A 26,110-nucleotide genomic window follows, 5' to 3' on the forward strand; every position below is an offset into this window, starting at 1 on the left:
TTAGATCTAATTTAGAGATTGTTACTTTAACTTTCTATGTTCTCTGCCCCTCTTTGTTTTCTCTTATTCTTCTAATATTGCATATCTAACCCTTGCCAAATATCAATATGTAAAGAGAATTTTTTAAATTCCTGATGTGGAGAAGAAATGGACAACTTACTAGAAAAATGCGACCTTCCAAGACTGACCAGGGAAGAAACAGAAAATCTGAACAAATTAATTACCAGCAATATCATCAAACTGGTAATCAAAAATCTACCTAAAAACAAACCTCCATGACCAGATGGCTTCACAGCTGAATTTTATCAAACATTTAAAAAAGAGCTAATATCCATCCTCCTTAAGGTATTCCAAAAAGTAGAAGAGGAGGGAATACTTCCAAACTCATTCTATGAGACTCATATCACTATAATACCAAAACCAGACAAAGACACCACAAAAAAACACCAATATCCCTGATGACCATAGGTGCAAAAATACTCAATAAAATATTAGCAAACAAAATTAAGAAATGTATCAAAAAGATCATCCATTATGACCAAGTGGGATTCATCCCAGGGATGCAAGGATGATACAATATTTGTAAATCAATCAATATCTCACATGAACAAAAAGGACAAAAACCATATGATTATCTCAACAGATGCTGAAAAGGCATTTGACAAAATTCAACACCCATTCATGATAAAAACACTTAACAAAATGGGTACAGAGGGTACGTACCTCAACATAATAAAGGCCATATACAACAAACCCACAGCCAACATCATACTTAATAGTAAAAAGCTGAAAGCTTTTCCTCTAAGATCAGGAACAAGACAAGGATGTCTCCACTCCCACCACTTTTATTCTACATAGTACTGAAGGTCCTAGCAACAGCAACCAGACAACACAAAGAAATAAAAGGCATCCAAATTGGTAATGAAGAAATTAAACACTCAGTACTTGCAGATGACATATTATACACCAAAAACCCTAAGGACTCCACCAAAAATCTATTAGAACTAATAACTGAATTCAGCAAAGTCGCAGAATAAAAAATTAATACACAGAAATCTGTTGCATTCCTATATACTAACAATAAATCAGGTAAACAACTCCATTTACAATTACATCAAAAAGAATAAAATACCTAGGAATAAACCTAACCTAGGAGGTGAAAGATCTTTGCTCTGAAAACTATAAGACACTCATGAGAGAAATTAAAGACACAAATAAATGGATCCCTTGTTCACAGATAGGAAGAATTAATATTGGCAAAATGGCCATCCTGCCCAAAACAATCTACAGATTCAATGCAATCCTTATCAAAATACCAACAGCATTCTTCAATGAACTAGAACAGATAGGTCTAATACTCATATGGAACCACAAAAGACCCTGGATAGCCAAAGCACTCCTCAGAAAGAAGAACAAAGCTGGTGGGACTATGCTCCCTGAATTCAAACTCTACTACAAAGCCACAGTAATCAAAACAATTTAGTGCTGGTACAAGAATAGACCCATATATCAATGGAACAGAATAGAGAGCCCAGATATAAACCCACACATCTATGGTCAACTAATATACTATAAAGGAGCCATAGATACAATGGGGAAATGACAGCCTCTTCAACAACTGGTGTTGGCAAAACTAGACAACTACAGATAAGAGAATGAAACTGCATTATTGCATAACTCCATACACAAAAGTAAACTCAAAATGGATCAAAGACCTGAATGTCAGTCATGAAACCATAAAACTCTTCGAAGAAAACATAGGCAAAAATCTCTTGAATATAAGCATGAATGGCTTTTTCCTGGATGCATCTCTTCAGGCAAGGGAAACAAAATAAAAAATGAACCAGTGGGACTATATCAAAATATAAAGCTTCTGTACAGCAAAGGACACCATCAGGAGAAAAAAAGGCATTCTATGGTACGGGAGAATATATTCATAAATAACTCATCTGATAGGGGGTTAATATCCAAAATATATAAAGGACTCATAAGTCTTAACACCCAAGAAACAAATAACCCAATTAAGAAATAGGCAGAGGACCTGAACATTTCTCCAAAGAAGAAATACAGATGGCCAACAGGCACATGAGAAGATGCTCCACATTGCAAATCATCAGGGAAATGCAAATTAAAACTGCAGTGAGATATCACTTCACACAAGTTAGGGTGGCCAACATCCAAAAGACAAGAAATAACAAATGCTGGCAAGGCTGCGGAGAAATTGGAACCCTCCTACACTGCTGGTGGGACTGCAAATTGGTGCAACTGCTGTGGAAAGCAGTATGGAGATTCCTTAAAAAACTAAAAACAGAAATACCGTTTGACCTGGGAATTCCACTCCTAGGAATTTACCCAAAGAAAACAAAATCCCAGATTCAAAAAGATATATGCACCCCTATATTTATTGCTGCACTATTTTCAATAGCCAAAATATGAAAGCAACCTAAGTACCCATCAATAGATGAATGGATAAAGAAGAGGTGGTACATATACACAATGGAATATGATACAGCCACAAAAAGAAAAGAAATCTTCACATTTTCAACAACATGGATGGAGCTAGAGGGTATTATGCTCGGGGAAATAAGCCAAGCAGAGAAAGACAAATACCAAATGATTTCATTTATTTGTGGAGTATAAAAACAAAGCAAAACAGAAGGAACAAAATAGCAGTAGACTCATAGACACTGACTAGTAGTTACCAAGGGGAATGGGCTGGAGGTGGAGAGGGCAGGGGGTAGGACATAAAGGGCTGCAATAATTCACAATCACAATATAAGTTGGTCATAGGGATGGTAGAACACCACGGAAAATAAAGTTGATGATTCTTTAACATCTTACAATGTTGATAAAGAGTGAATGCACTAGAGGAGGTGAGAATTTAATAATGTGGAGAACAGTTGAAACACTCTGCATATATTTGAAATTAACAGAAGACTGTGTATCAGTGATACTTAATAAAAAATAAAAAACAAAAATAAATAAAATTAGTGACATGGAAAATGGAATTAGTTCTAGTTTTTGAGAATGTGACTCAAGTTTAAAGGCTGCCCAATGTTCCCCAGAATTACAGCTTCAAGGCACCAGTTCTAACCAGGTTCTAAATACCAAGATTTTCTAACACCTGGCAGCAGTTTGTCTCTAGGGCCTGTGAAGTGACAAGAATTTTCAAAACCTGCACATTCCTCGGGAGATGAGTCATTTTGCTCACTCACATTACTAGTGAGTAAAAACAGTGAAATGTGAGATTATCATAGCAATTCTAGAGATAAACGTACTGCATTACCATATGCGTATGATGGCATTATAGTCAGAGCAGAAATGATGTCTTATTTAACTTTGCATCCCCAGCATATAGCATTCTGCCAGACACCTAGGAGGCATTTAATAAATGCCTATAGAGTGAAAGAATGAACAAATGAACATAAAACCTCTCAATTGAAAGCCAAAAACTAATGAGTATTATTTTCCTAGGTCCACTGTAACACAGTATCACGAACTAGATGGTTTAAAGTAGCAAAACTTTTATTATCTCTGTTCTACAGCTTGGAAGTCCAAAGTCAAGGCATCAGTAGAGTGGAGCTGTCTCTGGAGGCTCCAGAGAAGTTGCTGTTCCATGCCTCTCTCCCGGCTCCTAGTAGCCTCAGGCATTCCTTGATTTGGGAATATAAAATTCCAATCTCTACTTCCAACTTCACATCTTCTATGTACCTTCTTCCCTTCTTCTCTCATATAAAAACTCTCGTGATTGGATTACCAGGATGATCTCATCTCAAGACCCTTAACTTAATTATATATGCAAAGACCCTTTTTCCACATAATATCACATTGACAGGTTCCAATAGACATATTTGGAGCAGGGGCAGAGCCATGAAAATAGGCTATAGTACAATCTCTATTTTTTTATTAAGGTATTATTAATATACACTCTTATGAAGGTTTCACATGAAAAAACAATGCGGTTACAACATTCACCCTATTATCATGTCCCCCCATACCCCATTGCACTCACTGTCCATCAGTGTACTAAGATGTCACAGAGTCACTATTTGCCTTCTCTGTGCTACACTGTCTTCCCCATGATCCCCCCAACACCATGTGTGCTAATCATAATACCTCTCAATCCCCTTCTCTCTCCCTCCCTATCCGCCTTCCCCTACCCCTCCCCTGTGGTAACTGCTAGTCTCTTCTTGGAATCTGTGAGTCTGTTGCTGTTTTGTTCCTTCAGTTTTGCTTTGTTGTTAAACTCCACAAATGAGGGAAATCATTTGGTACTTGTCTTTCTCCTCCTGGCTTATTTCACTGAACATTATATCCTCCAGCTCTGTCCATATTCTTGTAAATGATAGGATTTGTTTCTTTCTTAAGGCTGAATAGTATTCCATTGTGTGTATGTACCACATCTTCTTTATCCATTCATCTACTAATGGATGCTTAGATTGCTTCCATATCTTGGCTATTGTAAATAGTGCTGCAATAAATATAGGGCTGCATATGTCTTTTTGAAACTGAGAAATTATATTCTTTGGGTAAATTCCTACAAGTGGGATTCCGGGTCAAATGGTATTTCTATGTTTAGTTTTTTGAGGAACCTCCATATTGCTTTCCACAATGGTTGAACTAGCTTACATTCCTACCAGCAGTGGGAGGGCTCCAGTTTCTCTGTATCCTCACCAGCACTTGTTGTTCCTAGTCCTTTCTATGTTGGCCGCCCTAACTGGTATGAGGTGATACCTCATTGTGGTTTTAATTTGCATTTCCCTGATAATTAGCGCTGTGGAGCATCTTTTCATGTGCCTGTTGGCCATCTAAATTTCTTCTTTGGATAATTGTCTGTTCATATCCTCTTTTTTAATTGGGTTATTTGCTTTTCAGTTGTTGAGACATGTGAGTTCTTTATGTATTTTGGATGTTAACCCCTTGTCGGATATGTCGTTTACAAATATATTCTCCCATACTGTAGGATGCCTTTTTGTTCTGTTGATGGTGTCCTTTGTTGTACAGAAGCTTTTTAGTTTGATGTAGTCCCATGTGTTCAGTTTTGCTTTTGTTTCCTTTGCTTGAGGAGATGCGTTCAGGAAAAAGTTGCTCATGTTTATACTGAGGAGATTTTTTGTCTATGATGTCCTCTAAGAGTTTTATGATATCATGATTTACATTTAGGTCTTTGATCCATTTCCAGTTTACTTTTGTGTATGGGGATAGACAATAATCCAGTTTCATTCTCTTGCATGTAGCTGTCCGGTTTTGCCAATACCAGTTGTTGAAGGGGCTGTCATTACCCCATTTTATGGCCATGGCTCCTTTTTTGTATATTAATTGACCATATATGCTTGGGTTTATATCTGGGCAATCTCTATTATTTTTTAAATAAATATTGTGTGGAAGAGTAAAGAAGAGAAAGCAAAGATGGAGGAAAGAGAGAGATAAACACCCTCAAAAGTACATTGCAGTTTACTCCAATCTGGGTAATAGAACCAAGAGTAATGTTTATGTTTTCTTTATACTCTTTTAAGTTTTCTTAATTTTCTACCCACAACAGATAATATACCAACCAAAAATGCATGGAAAAAATTAACCAACTGTGGTAATCCCAGGAGATCTAAATCTAAAGAACAATCTATGGATGTAGAAATGTATACATAGTCAACATTAAGTAGTTAACTGACAAATGCTATTAAAACATCTGTTTGGTTTTGTATAGACAACTTGTGGGCTCTGATTGAAATGAAATTTATGCACTATAATATTATGATCTCTTTATCTTTCAGATCTTAAGATCTTAAGAAAGCTTTACATTATTAATCTTCTAATGTCTCCAAGGTCTTTGTGGTTTAGGTTTGGATTTGTTTTTTCAAGAGAAATTCTAGATCTCCTCCCTATGACAACTGGAAAGAAATGCATAAACCTATTTTTAAAAAACAGAGGGAGGGAAAAGATAGCAGCATGAGAGGTGAGACAGACACCTCCTCCTAAAACCACATATAATAGGAAAATATAACTGATATAACTAATCCTGAAATAGCAACAGAAAAGAAGGCTGCAACAGACTGCATACACCTGGGGAAAAGAACAGACCTCACGGAACAGGGTAACATACTAAAGCTATGGCCTGGCAGGACCCAAGCCCTTCCATCACCCCAGCTCATCGGCAGGAGGAAGAGAAATGGAGCAGGGAGGGAGTGGAGGCCTGGAATTGCTGAACACCTAGCCCTGGAGATCTGTTCTGGGAGCACGAAGCTACATTGCATGGTGCTCTGGTGATTAGTGGGGTTGGAAAGCTAAGACTGGTGGACTACCTGGAGAGACTGGGATTCCAGCTGCTTGTGGAAAATAGGAATCCATATTCAGCTGTTCTGGGTGATAAGTCTGAGATACTTCCTAAAAGCGAGAAGGCTGCAAAATGGGCAATGATTGCACAGAGCTTACTGCTCAGGAGAAAGGACATGAAGACAAAATTGACTCCATGCACTCTTCCCAGCACATTGGGAACTTTTAGGATCTTCAGGCACTCCACCCCATGACTGGCTATGCAGCTCCAAGTCCCCCCACAGTGATACACAGCCTGCTGCACCTTCTTTCTGTCCAACCTGCACCTGGCTCACAAACCAGCAGCCTATGCCCTGGTGTCGAGCTAGCCAGAGGGAAGCCCAGCCTACAGCAGCTACAAACACAAAGCACAGAGGCTTATACCTGTGTGTTTGGCCCACTGGTTCTGGAAGTGGAGACAGGCATAGCAGCCAGGAAGCAAGAAACAGATCTTTCCTTTCCTCCCCCAAGGCAACAGCATCTCCCTCCCCTGTAACCCCCCTATATCACTCCAGGGGCTGAGCAGCTCCAGAGGGTAGAGATTCTGGGCACTAAAGGGCACCACATACAAATATGAAAAGTCAAAAGAACCTAGTTCAAAGCAAAATCTCACCAACACCAGAAAAAGATCAAGTGAGACAGAACTAATCAATCTTCCAGAAAGAGATTTCAAAATAAAAATCAACATTCTAATGAAGGTACAGAAAAATATTCAAGAACTAAGAACTCAGGAACAAATTTAGGATGGAGATCCCATCATTGAGAAACACAATGGAGGGTTTGAAAAGCAGAGTAGATGTGGTGGAGGAGGCAATAAATGAAATAGAAATTAGAGAAGAGGAATACAAAGAAGCTGAGGCACAGAGAGGAAAAGGAATCTCTAGGAATGAAAGAATATGGAGAGCACTGTGGGACAATTTCAAATGGAACAATATTTGTATTATAAGGGTAGCAGAAGAAGAAGAGAGAGAAAACGGGATAGAAAGTGTCTTTGAGGAAGTTATTCCTGAAAACTTCCCCAGTCTGGGGAATAAGACAGTCTCTCAGGCCATGGAGATCCACAGACCCCCCAACACAAGGGACCCAAGGAAGACAACACCAAGACATATAATAATTAAAGTGGCAAAAATCAAGGATAAGGACAGACTATTAAAAGCACCCAGAGAGGAAAACTAAGATCACATGCAAAGGAAAGCCCATCAGGCTAACATCAGACTTCTCAGCAGAAACCTTACAGGCCAGAAGGGAGTGGCATGATGTATTTAATGCCATGAAGCAGAAGGGCCTGGAACCAAGATTACTTTATCCAGCAAGATTAACATTTAAATTTGAAGGAGGGATTAAACAATTTCCAGATAAGCAAAAGCTGAGAGAATTTCCCTCCCACAAACCATCTCTACAGTCTATTTTGGAGTGACTGCTATAGATGGAAGTGTTCCTAAGGTTAAACAGCTGTCACCAGAGGTAAGAAAACCACAGTAAAGAAAGTACAACAGTAAATTACTAAGCAAATGCAAAATTAAATCAACTGCCCCCAAAGTCAGACAAGGGATAGACAAAGAGTACAGAATATGATACTTAATATATAAAGAAGAGAGGAGGAAGAAGAAGGAGGAAAAAAAAGAATCCTTAGATTGTGTTTATAGTAGCATACCAAGTGAGTTAAATTAGACTGTTAGATAGTGTGGAAGTTACCCTTGAACCTTTGGTAACCACAAATACAAAGCCTGCAATGGCAATAAGTATATACCTATCGATAATCACCCTAAATGTAAATGGTCTGAATGCACCAATGAAACACATAGAATCACTGAATGGATGAAAAAACAAGACCCAACTATATGGTACCTAGAGGGGACTCACTTCAAGCCCAAAGACGTACACAGACTAAAAGTGAAGGGATAGAAAAGATATTTCATGCAAATAATAGGGAGAAAAAAGCAGGAGTTGCAGCACTTGTATCAGACAAAATAGACTTTAAAACAAAGAAACCAGCAAGAGACAAAGAAGGACATTACATAATGATAAAAAGGGTCAATCCAACAAGAGAATATAACCATTATAAATATCTATGCACCCAACACAGAAGCACCTACATATGTGAAACAAATACTAGAAGAATTAAAAGGGGAAATAGTGTGCAATGCACTCATTCCAGGAGACTTCAACACTCCACTCATTCCAAAGGACAGATCAACCAGACAGAAAATATGTAAGGAGACAGAGGCACTGAACAACAGATGGACCTAACAGACATCTACAGAACTCTGCACCCAAAAGCCACACGATACACATCCTTCTCAAGTGCACATGGAACATTTTCAAGAATAGCTCATATAATAGGCCACAAAAAGAACCTCAGTTCATTCAAAATGATTGAAATTGTACCAACCAGCTTTGCAGACCACAAATATATGAAACTAGAAATAAATTATGCAAAGAAAACAAAAAAGCCCACAAACACATGAGGGCTTGACAACATGCTCCGAAATAATCAATGGATCAATGACCAAATAAAAAACAGAGATCAAGCAATATATGGAGACAAATGACAACAATAATTCAACCACCACAAAATCTGTGGGACACAGCGAAGGCCATGCCAAGTGGGAAGTATATTGCAATACAGGCCTACCTCAGGAAAGGAGAACAATCCCATTAAGCAGTCTAAACTCACAATTAACGAAACTAGCAAAAGAAAAACAAATGAGGCCCAAAGTCAGTAGAAGGAGGGACATAATAAAGATTAGAGCAGAAATAAATAAAATTGAGAAGAATAAAACAATAGAAAGAATCAGTGAAAGCAGGAGCTTGTTCTTCAAGAAAATAAACAAAATAGATAAAACCCAAGCCAGACTTATCAAGAAAAAAAGAGTCTACAATATAAACAGAATCAAAAATGAGAAAGGAAAAATCACTATGGACACCACAGAAATACAAAGAATTATTAGATAATACTATGAAAAATTATATGCTAACAAACTGGATAACCTAGAAGAAATGGACAACTTTCTAGAAAAATACCACCTCTCAAGGCTGACCCAGAAAGAAACAGAAAATCTGAACAAACCAATTACTAGCAATGAAATTGAACTGGTTAATCAAAAAACTACCTAAGAACAAAATTCCTAGACCAGATGGCTTCTCCACTGAATTTTATCAAACATTTAGTGAAGACCTAGTACCCATCCTCCTTAAAGTTTTCCAAAAAGTGGAAGAAGAGGGAATACTTCCAAACTCATTCTATGATGCCAGCATCACCCTAATACCAAAACCAGGCAAAGACACCACAAAAAAAATTACAGACCAATATCCCTGATGAACATAGATTCAAAAATACTCAACAAAATATTAGCAAACGAAACTCAAAAATACATCAAAAAGATCATCCATCGTGATCAAGTAGGATTTCTTCCAGGGATGCAAGAATGGTACAATATTAGAAAAATCCATCAACATCATCTACCACATCAACAAAAAGAAGGACAAAAACCACATGATCATCTCCATAGGGGCCAAAAAAGCATTTGACAAAATTCAACACCCATTTATGATAAAAATTCTCAACAAAATAGGTATAGAGGGCAAGTACTTCAACACAGTAAAGACCATATATAACAAACCCACAGCCAACATCACACTTAACAGTGAGAAGCTGAAAGCCTTTCCTCTAAGATCAGGAACAAGAAAAGGATGCCATTCTCTCCACTTTTATTCAACATAGTTGTGGAGGTCCTTGCCACAGCAATAAGACAACAGAAAGAAATAAAGGCATCCAGATTGGTAAGGAAGATGTTAAACTGTCACTATATTTGCAGATGACATGATATTGTACATAAAAAAACCCTAAAGAATCCACTCCAAAACTACTAGATCTAATATATCAATTCAGCAACATTGCAGGATACAAACATAATACATAGAAATATGTTGCATTCCTATATATTAGTGATGAATTAGCAGAAAGAGAAATCAGGAAACAAATCAATCCACAATTGCATCAAATAAAATTAAGTACCTTGGAATAAACTTAACGAAGGAAGTGAAAGACCTATACCCTGAAAACTACAAGACACTCATGAGAGAAATTAAAGAAGAAACCAATAAATGGAAACACATCCTGTGCTCATGGATAGGAAGAATTAATATTGTTAAAATGGCCATCTTGCCTAAAGCAATCTACAGATTGCCTATCAAAATACCTACAGTATTCTTCAATGAACTAGAGAAAATAGTTCTAAAATTCATATTGAACCACAAAAGATCCCAAATAGCCAAAGCAATCCTGAGAAGAAAGAATAAAGCTGGGGAGATTACGCTCCCCAACTTCAAGCTCCACTACAAAGCCATAGTAATCAAGACAATTTGGTACTGGCACAAGAGCAGACCCATAGACCAATGGAACAGACTAGAGAGCCCAGACATAAACCCAAGCTATATGGTCAATTAATATATGATAAAGGGGCCATGGACATACAATGGGGAAATGACAGTCTCTTCAACAGTTGGTGCTGGCAAAACTGGACAGCTACATGTAAGAGAATGAAACTGGATCACTATCTAGCCCCATACACAAAAGTAAATTCAAAATGGATCAAAGACCTGAATATAAGTCATGAAACCATAAAACTCTTAGAAAATAACATAGGCAAAAATCTCTTGGACATAAACATGAGTGACTTCTTCATGAACATATCTCCCCGGGCAAGGAAAACAAAAGCAAAAATGAACACATGGGACTACATCAAGCTGAAAAGCTTCTGTACAGCAAAGGACACCATCAATAGAACAAAAAGGCATCCTACAGTATGGGAGAATATATTTGTAAACGACATATCCGACAAGGGGTTAACATCCAAAATACATAAAAAGACCTCACATGTCTCAACAACTGAAAATCAAATAACCCAATTAAAAAAGAGGATATGAACAGACAATTATCCAAAGAAGAAATTTAGATGGCCAACAGGCACATGAAAAGATGCTTCACAGCACTAATTATCAGGGAAATGCAAATTAAAACCACAATGAGGTATCACCTCATACCAGTTAGGATGGCCAACATAGAAAGGACTAGGAACAACAAGTGCTGGCGAGGATACAGAGAAACTGGAGCCCTCCCACACTGCTGGTAGGAATGTAAGCTAGTTCAACCATTGTGGAAAGCAATATGGAGGTTCCTCAAAAAACTAAACATAGAAATACCATTTGACCCGGGAATCCCACTTGTAGGAATTTACCCAAAGAATATAATTTCTCAGTTTCAAAAAGATATATGCACCCCTATATTTATCGCAGCACTATTTACAATAGCCAAGATATGGAAGCAATCTAAGCGTCCATCAGTAGATGAATGGATAAAGAAGATGTGGTACATACACACAATGGAATACTATTCAGCCTTAAGAAAGAAACAAATCCTATCATTTACAAGAATATGGACAGAGCTGGAGGATATAATGTTCAGTGAAATAAGCCAGGAGGAGAAAGACAAGTACCAAATGATTTCCCTCATTTGTGGAGTATAACAACAAAGCAAAACTGAAGGAACAAAACAGCAACAGACTCACAGACTCCAAGAAGGGACTAGCAGTTACCACAGGGGAGGGGTAGGGGAAGGTGGATAGGGAGGGAGAGAGAAGGGGATTGAGGGGTATTATGATTGGCACATATGGTGTTGGAGGGATCATGGGGAAGACAGTATAGCAGAGAAGGCAAACAGTGACTCTGTGGCATCTTACTATACAGATGGGCACTGACTGCAATGGGATATGTGATGGACACGATAATATGGGTGAATGTAGTAACCACATTGTTTTTTCATGTGAAACCTTCATAAGAGTGTATATCAGTAATACCTTAATAAAAAATAAATAAATAAATAAATAACATAGGCAATGGAGTTTTAAATGTGATGCAAAGTTTGGTGTATCTTTAACTTCCATTGTCATCTAAGATATGTGGGCCCTACCTACAGAAAAGCCTGCTATTTGGTAAGCAGCTGCAATGGGTTTGAAGCAGACTTCTTTGAGTAATAAAAGGGAGATAAATATGAGGGGCCCCAGATACTGATAAGTCTGGAGCCAACTATACTGAGCACTGAATGGGGGAAGGAGAGATTACAAAGGCCAGCAGCAGAGAGAACCCTGGGGAAGAAAAATGTTAAAATGGGATTTCACATTGTTTGGTATGGGGTGTGAAAGAGACTTCCTCATTTATATCCCCCCACCATCTTCAGTCAACTCTACCTTCATCTGTAATGCTTTTTTGTGTGTGTAGGGAGCAGAGAGAGAGGAGTCCTTTAAAGCAGCTTTAAGAGGAGAAAAAGGGAGCAGTCAACATCTGGGTTACATAAACTTTAAAAAGAAATTAGGAGATGCCACTGAAAAGCCCATGTGCAGAGTTTTGAAAGTGTTATAATTTCCTATTATTTCAAGATACACCTCATTTGGAGAACTAGTCACCATTTAGAAATTCAATACTTTAAAAAATTGTATTCATGAAATATAATAATTGATTACAATGGAAAATCATTTATAAGAACCGTAACAATGTCACAGCCACACACAGAAACCAGTCCATTGGCAAAAGGACCTTTCCTTTTGCAAAGCTGACAGAAATGTCCAAGAAATGATCAATCCAAGACTTAAGAAACTGAAATTAATTTATTGAGGGTAAAACTAGTTTTGAAACACATTTACTGTGAGTTAGTGGCATGAGCTGAAAATTAAGTTAATTTTAAACCACTTCCACTGAGTCCAAAGAGCACTAAGACTACCCATTAGCTTGCTTTTGAACTCATTGTTATTTAAGCCCATAATAGTATTCTGTTAACATTATTTTTAAAAGAAGAATCCAGTTTTTCTCCTCAAGATTTCCTTTCGAATACACAGGTCTCTTCATATAGACCCTGAATAGCTGACCACCAGAGCCAGGGGTACCATCGTAATATATAAATAACCTGGGTGAGCTGGAGAATAAAAAAACTTTAGAGAGTTGGTGCTCGGCCTTGTGTTTAACCGCCGAAGTCTCCATTCCAATTGCAAGTGCACATGCCTTGATGAAGACGAGGTAACTCAGTGCAAGGTGCATCGGTCCCCCCATGCGATCCAAAGGACCCCAGAACCTCGAGTGTTACCACTCCCCACTTACAGGAAGCACACAGACACAAGGATGTGTCAGCTTCAGACACATTAAGGTCAGCAATTTCAGTAACTTTTGTTGCAGATACACAAGGACGAAAAGTAGGAGCATATTTAATAAGAATAGTAATTCGCTCTTAGCCAGAACTGACATTTGGGATCAAATCCAGCAGAGGGCAATGCCACCCACACATTACCCCTTTCCTGGGCAAGTTATTTCCAAAAATTCAGCAGCAAATGATAGATGTTTTGACCAGAAGTGTACCTACCCCTAACCTGGCAGGACAAAGAAGACGGGCAGTGTCCCCTCAGAGCTGCCTGAAGGATCTGCTAGCCACACTTCTGAATCTCTGCCCAAATTTACTCTGGGAACTCTACAGATCAGGACCTGATACATTGACTTCACATGTGGGTTCTATACAGCTAGTCATTGTAATATAAAACTTACATTCAAACTGTTTAAATTAGTATTGTTTAGGGATTTACATGTGTCACTAATACATTTGCTAAAGCAGAATATGTTGGGGGGTTTTCCATGTTGTGCTATGACCATGAAAAAATCAGTGAAGAACTTGATGGTGGTCGTCTAACATCATGTTTGATGGAACTAAAACATCCCCGGGTTCAGTCAATATGTCCAGCCTGGTCCTTCTCACACATAAACCCTGGATACTCTGATAAAGATAGTTGTCCGTGGACTGAGAAATAATGCTTCAAGTTCCAATTATTTCATATAGGAAAGGATGTGTTCAAGTAATCATCCTAGGTGAATTTATAAATATGTCACAAAAACCCAATCTTATGGGAAAGTACAATGCTATCAATTTAGAAAGATCAAGAAATTATATTTTTAAATTGAAAACAGACTAAATGTCAAACAGTAGGGAAATGATTATGTGACTTATGGGAAGAACACTCAATAGAATATTATGTAGCCCTTAAAAGTAGGCATAAAAAGACTTTGGGAAAATGGCAATGCTATGATGTGAAATGAAACAGAAGGATAAAAATACATATTTTTTAAAAAACTTGGCATAGTAAAAAAAGACAAAGGAAATAGAAGAAAATAGTAACAATAATTACTTTTAGACAGTAAGTATGGCTATTATTTTCTTCTAATTTCTCAACTCTGAGAAAAGTTCTCAACTCGGTCTGCATATTACAATCACCTTGGAAACTTAAAAAACACCAGGGCCTCATTTAACTGCTCTGGGGGTGGCTGGGGCACTGATAAAAATGAGCAGCCCCTGTTGAGGAGCATTAGACTAGATGACCTCTGTGTGAACATTCAGACTCCTTCTCATGGCCCCTCACCTGCCCAGTTGCTTCCATAATAGCCAGGAATGTTTGCATGACTTGAGAAAATGTCCTCTTATAAAACACTGAAGTAGCTATTGATATTCATAGATTCTATCAGCAAACGGAACAGTAGTTACCCCTTTACCAAATTGTCCAAAGTCATATAGTGATTATTTACATGGCCCCAGGTTTCCTGATGGGTGCTCCTGTTCCACCCCTTTCCCTCAGGGACCTCCTGCCCAAGGTGGACCATGCCTCCCTGTCCTCCAGGACAAGTGCACCGGCTCCTGCCCTGGCATGAAGACCCCGAGTCTAAGACTTTCTGCCAGGGGCACACAAGGAAAGCCACAGTACCTGGCAGTGTGCACCCCAGTGTGACACCCGCCTCCAGCAACGGCTGACTTCTTTATTCCTGGTTCATGACCCACAGGTGCCAAGGATAGACCCAAAAGCAAATTCCTAATATTTTTCATTAATTATCCATGAGATTAAGTATATGTTAACCACTGTCTTAGATCAAGTTCCCTCGAAGCAGATCCTGAGATGAGGATTCGCATGCAAGTGGTTCACTAGGAAAGTACTTCCAGGAGAAACTGGTAAGGGAGAAGACAAGCAACACAAATAAAGGGAAGAAGCCACAAAAGGGTGTAATTGCAGGCGAAGTCCCATCAGCCTGGTCTTGACAAGTGCTGGAGAGTGCAAGTTACATCAAAGAGCCTGTCCAGCGAGAGGCAGGGGCACTGCTACTTCATACTCCTACACCAACTGGTCACTGGCTCCAGCAGCCAAGGGCAGTGCTCTGAAGAAAGTGGCAGGTACAAGCTCTTAGAAGCATGTGCACAGAAGATGGTGGTAAGCACAGGATAGTGGGGGGTCTGGCCAGAGCCCCAACAGCATCCTCTACATCCACCAGCTCCATGGCAAGATTGGAATCTCCCTGGGCTATCTCAGATCTGAGCCCATTTCATCTCTAGCTTTTCAACATTGAAAAAGTAGAAAGCCAATCTCCATTGCCTGAGTACATTCATCAGAGACCACCAGCCCAGCCACTGCAATTGGCTAGTGATAAGATTTAGCAAAATTGGACAGAGCAAGCTCTTCTGGTAGATTGCCCTCACAGCAAGGACACTTGTTACTGTCAGCCTGAAAATTCAGCAGACACTGCTGGGCTCAAGGGACACAAATGTGATCAAGAGAGATGACCCCTGCTCTAGAGGAACTCACAGTAGTAGGTAGTCATGTACACAGAAAATCTTGCCTAATTGTTCACTGGATCCTAAATACTCCATTCTCAATGATTAGTGTTCCTCCCTTCAACTTTATAGGATCAGCAGCAATACTTATCAAAATATCACACCATACTGAATTACAAAGAGATGCTACCTCATAAGAAACCAACAAAAAGCTAAATGAAACCACAAGTAACACTCATACTACTTCTGATAATAATGGCAGTGAGAACTAGCATGTGTGGGAGACATGTAGTCCTTGAGTTTCTCAATATCTAAGTTCCTAGATTAATCCCATCACCTCCTGGTAGAGACTCCAAAATCTATCACTGCCCAAATATTGCCACAAATATAACTGGTGATTTGAGAGACATCAAAAGGTATGCTGGAGCCATTAGTTCAAACTCATTGTGTAATTGTACCTATCTTTAACACATTTTATATGAGATGATACTTCAAAGTAATGAGACTGATCATCAAATGTCCCTTGTGAAATTAGTTATATCATATTAACTTGAGGAATGTAATACCCATTCAGAACCTCAGGACTTGGCCAAGTCAAGAAATGCAACAGTATAGCCAAAAGCCACACATCACATTAGCTACAAAGAGTCACCATCATTTAAGAACTTGTTCAAGACCACAGAATCATTTAGGGTAGGACTAAACTCATACATAAGTTTCTCTGAATGCAAAACCCATGCTTTTTAACACCAACTACGGTGTCAACAATTCAAAACCTGATGACACTGGAAATGAACCGCACAGTTCCAGGCATCTTTATGTTTCAGCCCTTTCATACCAGGATCACCCTTTCAGAGTCTGTCTCTTCAATTGTGTGTTTTAGATTAAGGTAATTTTTCTTTGCTGTGCATTTAGCACCATTTCCTAAAACAAGCCAATAAGGAAAAACTATATATATATATACGTTATGTTATTAGTAATCAGTCAACGTTTTAGTTATGGAAAGAGATGAATTACTGTAATCCTACCATTATTACCTAGGCTACCTAGACCCTCTTGATATCTTTATCACTTCTTAGAATTTTCCATCTCATGTGATTAATTCATTTTATGATATTCCCTTTAAAATCTATATTATTCACAATTCCAAATAATTCAAAATCATTAGGAGATGTGATTGACCACGAGATTGAAGTACATTTTTACAGACTTACTTTGCCACATGTTATTATTAGCAAAAAAGGGACCAAGAGAAGGAGACTAAGAAACAGTGGAATGAAGGCTTGGGATTTACCTTTGTTAAGTTTCTTGGAGATGTTTTGTTGTTGTTTGTGTGTAAATACCTTATTTTAAAGCATTTCAGATTCAAGAACTATATCCATAAGTATTTCTTTGTTGATGAATGAACTTAAAAGCAATGAAAAATCTGTTTTATGGTAGATAATCCACCCTAAATTCAACTAGCAAGTAAATATAAAATTTTTATCACTATTACTTGATACAGTAATGTGTCAAAGTCACTCTTGCAATATTCTCCAGACAATCCCAAATTAAATAATTCAAATATGTATGAAACATTTACTACATACAAGGTATCACACGTGTGCCAATTCTAAATGGTTTTTAGGTCTAGAAAAGTGACAATGATAAGTCTGTGTTCCACCAAAGAAACTCCAAAGGTATCTGAAGTAAAAGTTGAGCAGATAGCACAGACATTTGCTGAAGGTTTAAATAAGAAAAGCCATGAAGATGAAATAGACTTATGTTGCAATTTTTAACAGATTAAAGGGGGGGGAGACATATTTAATGAAAAGAGAAAGTCACCAAATGTTAAGATCTGTGTTGTGGTCCCAAAAATCTTAAAAATAACCCAAAGAATGTATTTCTTACTTGCTGTCGATGAGTACTTCCGATTGCCGGTTATTCACTTGATTATCACTCCTGTGGCGAAACTGAAAATCAAAGTGTTTGTGAAAAAAACAGACTAAATCATACTGTCTTAGCACAAATAGGGACACTGAAAATACTTTGAGTTCATATACCTGGACAATATTGCCCTCGATCCAAAATTAACTTGGTTTATGCTTATGTTCGACCCAGCTCCACATATTCTAAATCTGAATCAACACCCTTCTCACTAACCCTCATGCTGGGTCCTCTCAATGGGGTAAGTCTAGCCACAAGCACCTTCCAATTCCCACACATTTTTATTGCTTCGAATAAGACAATATGACTTTTACTGTGCCAATAGTTCCAGAGAAAGCCATATATTAATTTTAATGTGTTCAACAAACAATGGAGGCTTCTATTTTTCTCACATATGTGCTCAATACTTTATTGGAACATCATTCATTCTGTTTTATGGATTTCTTTGAAGTCAAGAATTACTTGTAACAACATGTATTTTTATTCTCTAGAAGTTCTAATTGTTAGCAGTAATCTTATGAAATACTGAACATTTAAGACAAAAATCAATATACAATATTGAATCACACTTGTGGATTTGTGTTTTCATACCCAAGTGATACTATTCCTTACTGTATATTCTAGTAATGTAATTAACTTATATTGCTTAGAAGAATCCAAATATTACGAACCCTCTACAAAAGTCATAAATTAGCAGCCATTCAGGTAAGACTTTCTACATGAACTGAAGTAAAGATAAGTTATTATTTCAACCAATTAGCCTAAATGCACAGATGAACAGAGTAGTCTCAGGAAACATGGAAGTTTGATCATAGATTGTAATAATCAGGATCAGTGTCAATATCATGATATATAAAATGCTTCAACCAGCCCTTCCCTTCTTCAACATCTATCCCAAACCCATCCCAAACTCTCTATAATGCTAATGTTCATTTGCTGAACATTTTTTTAATAAGCCGTGGAGATGAAATAGACTTACAGTGCAATTTTTTATAAGTTAAAGGGGCAAAGAGACATATCAATTAAAAGAGAAAGTCACCAAATGTTAAGATCTGTTTTTGTGGCCCCAGAAATTACATAAATTTCTGATTACACTTATTGCCAGGTATAAGTTAATGAATATTACCAGGCAAAATAAGATATTTAGCATTTGTTAACATGAAAAGAGTTTATAACATTGGTAGAAGAGTAGATGAAGTCAGCCCATCACTGGCATGCAAATGCTTCCCTATCCGCAGTAAAATAGAAATGGAAACATAATTTGTCTTAGTGTTTAATTTGATGAGGGTCATGGATAGTCTGTTTGCTCTTCCGCAACTCTCCACCCCATCCTTCTCCAGTCGGCCCTGTGCCATGGGAAGCTTATCTATATGGTCCTTGACCTCTGACTTCTAGGTGGTCTTCCCTGGTACTGGTTAAAGACCTGAGAGCCAGAGGAAAGAGAAATGGGGTATTTATTGCCTGATTTCCTTCAAGCTGGGTTAGCAATAGCTGCCTCCTCTACAGGTTGCCCCAGGTGCCACAAGCAGCCCTCAGTGGCAGCTCCAGAGCTGGCAAGTGCTTCCTCCTTTGGCCCCTTCAGGCTGAGAAGCACCCGTGGTGCTGCCTGTGTGCTTTTCTTTCCCTATGCCCTTCGTAAATGGTCCTTTCATTATTACTCTTTCTCCTGTTTTCCTCATTTCAGGGTGACATCTGTTTCCTGCCAAGACTGATAAATATGGTTGTCAAACCCACACATATTATCACAATAAAAGCATATTCAAGCATTAACTCCAGTAGAGACCAAAGGAGACCTAGTATTTAGCCACATCTATATCTAACATCTATATCTATATATAAGCCCTAAATTGACTAGCTGAGTCTCATAGAGAAGGACCAACCAGTTTACTCCCAAAAGCTAAGCAGCCCACTCTCTGGGCTTCAAGGGGGGGCAACTCCCACTTCTCCTCAGGCTTTGCTGAGGGGTCTGGGCATTGGAACAGACAGACTCTGGGAGGACTTAGAAGTGGTAGTCTCAGGCCCAAGCTGGCTCTTCTTAATAATTTCTACCCTAGAAACTGATGTGAAGGCATAGAGGGGAACTGCCTAGGACAGGAAGGGAGCAGAGGATGAGCATTGATTAGGTACACACTGTGAGCCAGGCTCTGTGCCAGGTGCTTTAGACACATTATTTCATTTTGCCCTCCCAACAGCGCTATTGCTATTGGCCACATTTTATAGATAAGGAAAGGTTCAGAGAAGGGGTTGACCCCGTGCCACACAGCTGGAACATGTAGGCGTCTTTCTCCAAAGTCCATGTTCTTTCTGTTCTACCATTTTGCTCTCCTATAAAGTGTGACTGTAATGAATAAGACCTTTAATAGCAATATGTAGGAATTCATTATCTAAATGAGTACTATTTCCATGAAAAATTAGTTAATGTAGAGAAGTCACACATTTACTCCAAAGATATCATTATCCAAATTATTGTTGAAATTTCCTCTCCTAGAACTACCTCTTGAGTATATAGCTCATTGTCTGGAATATCTTTTATTCTTTGAAGATGGAGTTATCTATCCTTAGAAAAGACATGAAAGGGTATTTTACATTTGGAAATATACAGAAGCCTCCCTTAGAAAGCAAGTGGGGTAAACAAGATTTTTAGGGGCTGAGACATGCCATTTGTTTCCAAAGCTGGATGAACACAAAGTCATGCGATTGGTTTTCTTCTGTATCTTGTACACTGGCCACAAAGGCAATTCTATGTGAGGTGTCCAAAGTACCTTGAGCAATGGCAACCTCACAGGAATGGGTGGATTCCAGGAATGTCCCAAACTAACCACCCATAGTGGTATTGTTCATCTGTAATGAATAGGTCCTGCATGCCAGTTACAAATCTAGACTCAAAAGTTATAGTCACAACATGCACCATGAAATATATTAGGCATCTAAGTAAAAATTCAGAGAGTTAAATCCTGTGTGTCCTACAAAAACATGGTACATGAAGACAAATACACTTTACATACACACACACACACACACACACACACACACACACACAATTTTCAAATGAGTCACATCAAATTGTTGATTTATCAGAAAAAATTATACATACAACTACTAGGAAGGATCATATGAACCAACCTGGTAAGTTCAGATCTCCCCATCCCACTTTCCCATACTCAACCACTCTCAGTGGAACAGGGTTCCCATATTCTCCATGAAGCCTTCCTAATTCTCTCTCTCACACTCCATCTCCATTATCAGCCTAGCTGCTGGAGGACACCTTCCTCCCACAAAGAACTTTGCTTCTTTATTATGACTCACCACTTTTTATTCTCATAGTATTGTAAATCATGTGCTGAATTTAAGCTTTTTTTTAACATCAGGTCATGAATGTTTCATTATTCATCCCCCATATAGTTTAGCACAGAGGAGTGTGGTGAATAAGGGCCAGTGGCTGAAGCCAAATTGTCCCACTGCTAAGTTAAACTCTGGAACAACTATAAATACATATATATATATATATATATATATAGTGTGTATACATATATATATACAAAAATATATATTTATTATATATATAGGATATTGGATATTTGGAAAGCCTCCTTTAAATTATGCAGACTTCAAAACTCTCTATTGCCTAAAATACTTCACTTACTTACATTAGTTGCCTAACTTCAAAAGTTATAGGATTTTATAATTCCTTGTATAATGAGCAGAAGATGTGAGATGCCTAATATATACCAGTTCCCAAAACTTAGACAGACATGTGATAGAGGATAAATTATACTTCACGGTGGAAGCAGGTCTGTGTTCTAATTCTGATCTTACCACTAATTCGTTGTATGATCCTTAGCAAATCTGTCTTTACAGGCCTTAGTTTCCTCATCTGTAGAATAACGGAATGAGTCTAGTTATGGAAGACCTCTTGTTTTGTCATAGCAGGCTCCGTTCTGTGACACCCGCATTAGCCATTAAACAAATAGCAAAAAGATTTGATATGATATTGACCAAAAGAGCTTTATTCAAAATTTCAGTTTTAGTATCTCTACTGTCTATTTCTGAGATAGCATAATTAAAATTGAGACCTCAGGAGTGCACAAATGCAAATACTCACATAGTCATCTGTGGCATCTTTGACAGCTGTCATAGTTATCACCAGTACCAAAGGCACAATGGTGGTGAACCAGGTCAGGGAGGAGATTTCTGGAATCAGCTGAAACAAACATTTCAAATAGTTTAAGGCTTTTAAGTTAGGAAGTATATCTTCCAAATTTTGTCATTTACATAAGATTTGACATGAATTAACAGGAGTAGATTCAGAACACCTTTCAATAATTTAAGTGTTTGCATTCAGTTATAAGACACATAGAAGTACCACTGAATCAATTTTCAGACTACCTGACAAAAAATAAAATTTTTATAGCAAGATGAGAATCAAACTTCTTGAAATCTTTCACAGATAATGATCTTTCCCCAGGATGACAAATGTCCCTTGTCTTTTCTCAGGTTTTCATATCAACTTTCAATAATTTTACCAACTCCTCACCAAGTCCAAGAGATTCTTTGAGCATCTATATTGCACCAGACACTGTGCTAAATGTTTTCTATATATTGTGTTAGATTCTGTACCAGAGTTGTTTTGCACAAGCCCATAGGATTCGTATTCCATTAAATAGCACCCCCACTGCACAACACAGAGCACACTGTGAAAGGCGCCCTGGAGTCAGGAAACACTGCAGTCCTAGGTGTCATCTTCCCATTTTATAAATAAGTTATCTGAGAGGTCAAGAGCTTGGACCAAAATATAGGCTGCTAAAATTTGAATTTAGGTCTATTTGACTCCTAAGCCAGTGCCTATACCTCCAAAATCACTCACCTGTGTTAAACAAAGTGACAGTTCACATGACTGCCTTAGACAGATGGTTTTCAAATGGGTTGAACACGGAGCTGCTTCAGGGACATCGGGTGTGAAAGAGGTGGGGTGGAAATGGTCAGTGTAAGGAGATCAGACCCTATCAAAACAGCTCCAAACTAAACCAATTTTATATAACAGCTTTCACATGAAATTTAAAAACAAAAAAAAACTCAAAAAAGCCTCTGAGGTACCAACAAAAACATTGGGTGGGTAGCAGGAAAGCTGGATTCTCATACTCAGTCTATCATTAAATCATGATAAAAGCTTTACATGTCATCCACCCTTCCGGAATCTCATTTCTTCATCAACAAAAGAAAGGAGGTTGGGCTAACCCAGCCCAAAGACCCCTTCCAGATACAAAATTCTGTGAACAAGAGCCTTAGACCACACATCAGAAGGCCATTAAAGAAATGAGCTCAAAATTCTAGAACAAAGTAAAGGGGCATATGAAGAAACCAAAGGCAAATTCACAGAGAAAAAAAGAAAGATATCTGGGATTCGAAGGTCTCTTCAATAAATTGTAAGGTATATATTCATTACATTTTTCTTTCCTCTTCAGCATCCAGTTCTTTCAACTATACCCTCAGGTCTTAAGGAACTATCCCACCCCTTCTATTTCCAGGCCTTGTAATTTGGGGGTAGATTGATTCCATCCTGGCTCCATGTTTTGGCATGTGATCTAAGTCAACACAAACATTATACCAGATTCTTGAGCCACGGTAATCAGTTTAGGAATATGGATTAACTCAGCAGGTATGATCAGGGCTAATCTCAAGACTTATCAGAGCAACCCCAAAGTCATTCATTCTCTTTCTTTCTCTCCTTCTCTCTTCTCCTTTTCCTCCCCTTCTCCCTTTCCCTCTGCCTCTCTCTCATGTTGGAATTGCAGCCAGGAGGGTGAAAGTCTGAAGCTTTTAGGGGCCACCAGGTAGGGGGGACCCTGCCTGAGAGTAAGTCCAACATGAAGGAAAGACAATGAAGGAAAGACAACTCACATCCCATTGAAATAGTTTGCCCATGAATCCTGTCAGACATGAAATGAGATATGCTCCTGAACAAATTCCCTTTGGGCTTACACAAATTTTAGGTTTCTGACATTTAACAACAAAGATTCTTAATACAGTTATTCAATGAAAGAAAAAATGATACTCAAAGCTATTAAACTGCACAAATCTAATCCATCTTCTTACCCCTTATAATTAACACAAGAGGCCAGCACATTCTTAACCTACCTATTTGGTCTGATTAAATTACTCTAAAATAAATACTGGTTAGATAACTGGCTAAAATAAACTGTCCATACGTGTGTATATTCTTTGATTTATGTTTTTTTCCTTCCTAAAATATCAGTAAAAGCTGACATTTCATCTAAGCCCAAATTTTAGTCAGGTGGGAGGCTAAGGAAAGTTTACTTACTACCAATTAGCCACTCAAAACTGTAAAAAAATACAGTGAAATAATATATAACCTACATTGTTTATTTTATATGTTTGTATATGTGTGTGTGTGTGCATGTGTTGTTTTTTTCTGATACGAATGAAATTTGCTAAATTAAATTCCACAAACTAAAAACCACTACTCAGCTAGACTGTTTGCCTCAACTCTGGCAATAGCTGTACTGTCGACGTGAGAGGCAGATAAAGAAAGGAGGGAGGCTCTGAACAGTAATTATTAGGCTCTGGTCTGGTTCAAATAAAGTGCAAGGCTGCATTTTTAAATGACCTCAGTGTTTAAAATGATGAATGTACTAGTTTTTACCCACTCCTAGCTCTCCCACTTCTGTGAAGAGAAGCAGCAGTAACAACATTAAAAATCTGATAAGGACAATTTTACCTAATCATGAATATTGAGTTAAGTGAATCAACCTATTCTTTCAACTCGCATAAATAGTTTTAACAAACAGATGATGAAGAAATACAACTTAAACATTACCTGTAAAATCAGAAGGAAAAGGAAATAGGCATTTGCCACTCTTTGGAACTGTTCAAATAAATTAATTGGCAAGAAGGTGAGAATGTTGTACTTGGATGTGTGGATACGATTATCCTAAAAAAAAAAAATAGCATCATGTCAGTTTGTGGCAAGGCATTGCTCATTATCAGAAACAGCTCTAAAACTTAAAGGGCTGAGCATGAGTTATGCCAGAGCAAGAAAGATAAACCAGTTATCTAGGAAATTTAAAACTCTGTGTGGCCCAAGGCCTTCATTTTTCCCAAGAATACACACTCCTTACACTAGGTGAAATTACCACTTAAGGCCATAAAATCATCCGTGACTAAAAAAGGTATCAAGTCCAAAAGTTCACCCCTGAGATATTTCACTCTCATGCATCTATTCACTTGGCAGATATTGCTTGAGCACCTACTGTATGCAAACACTGAACTTGTGCTGGGTCCCATTAGGTAAAAGGAACTTACAGAATCATCTGGTCCATTTTCCCAGCATGACCCTTTTGATAACTCCGACAAGGGGCCACTAGGCCTGTCTTTGAAAGTGCTTTCTGATGGGAAACTAACCATTTTGCAAGGGAGCCTGTTTCCATTTCAGAATGGGAATTGCCAAAAAGGTCTTCATTATTAGAAACCCAAATCTTCTTCCCCATAACTTTTTGCCGTGTGCCAAATTCCATCCCTAGGGCCACCTAGACCAAGTCTAAATCCTTTCCATGTTGAAAACCTTCAAATATTTGAAGGGTACTCATAGGGCCCCCCTAAATCTTCTCTATTCTGATACAGATATTCCCAAACCCTTCAGCCATTCTCCATGACTTATTTTATACACATTTCTTCCTCTTCTGGATCCATCCCATCTTCTCTGCATCTCTGAATGCATGGTGCCCAGAAGCAAACACATATCGAAGATCTGGCTCAAACATGCCCATGTATGGTAGAGACTTTTAGATTCTGTTTTCTGGACCACTGAATTAACATGCCTTAAAATTTCATTAACATTTTGGTAATTGTATCTCACTGTTTATTCATATTAAGTTGTAATAAATCAAAATCTCTAGATCATATCTTCACAAATCACTATTAAATCAGGTCTCTCCTTAAACATTCCCAATTGATTTTTTTGAACATTGATGTACAAAATCTTTCATATATTCCTATTATGTTAGCCTAATGAAAAAAAAATGTCGACCTTGAGTATACTATCCCAAACTATTACTTTGTGTCATCAAAAAATTTCAAATGCATGCCTCTTATATAGTCTTCCAAAACTATAGACTAATACATTTAAAAGGCTAAAACTAAAGACCAAAGAAAAATTTTAATTAAAAAAATAAAACTATGGCAAGCTACTAGAGACCTCTCCAAAGATTAATGTTAACATCTTTT

The 26,110-nt window shown here is 38.0% G+C and overlaps 1 protein-coding gene across 3 annotated transcripts in view; it reads right to left on the bottom strand.

Annotated features, from left to right (window-relative positions):
• The window catches only part of ATP8B4 (ATPase phospholipid transporting 8B4 (putative)), a 214,187-nt gene that overhangs the window by 126,521 nt on the left and 61,556 nt on the right, over positions 1-26,110 (bottom strand). For all 3 annotated transcript variants that reach the window (XM_036932085.2, XM_036932083.2, XM_036932084.2), the window contains exons 4-6: positions 24,705-24,818; positions 21,972-22,070; positions 17,834-17,895 (exon numbers count right to left, since the gene is read on the bottom strand). In XM_036932085.2, coding sequence (XP_036787980.2) covers positions 17,834-17,895; positions 21,972-22,070; positions 24,705-24,818 — 275 coding nt within the window. The remainder of the gene's footprint in view (positions 1-17,833; positions 17,896-21,971; positions 22,071-24,704; positions 24,819-26,110) is intronic.

The sequence above is a fragment of the Manis pentadactyla genome, chromosome 11 (assembly GCF_030020395.1).
Source record: "Manis pentadactyla isolate mManPen7 chromosome 11, mManPen7.hap1, whole genome shotgun sequence".
In the NCBI taxonomy this organism is placed as follows: domain Eukaryota; kingdom Metazoa; phylum Chordata; class Mammalia; order Pholidota; family Manidae; genus Manis; species Manis pentadactyla.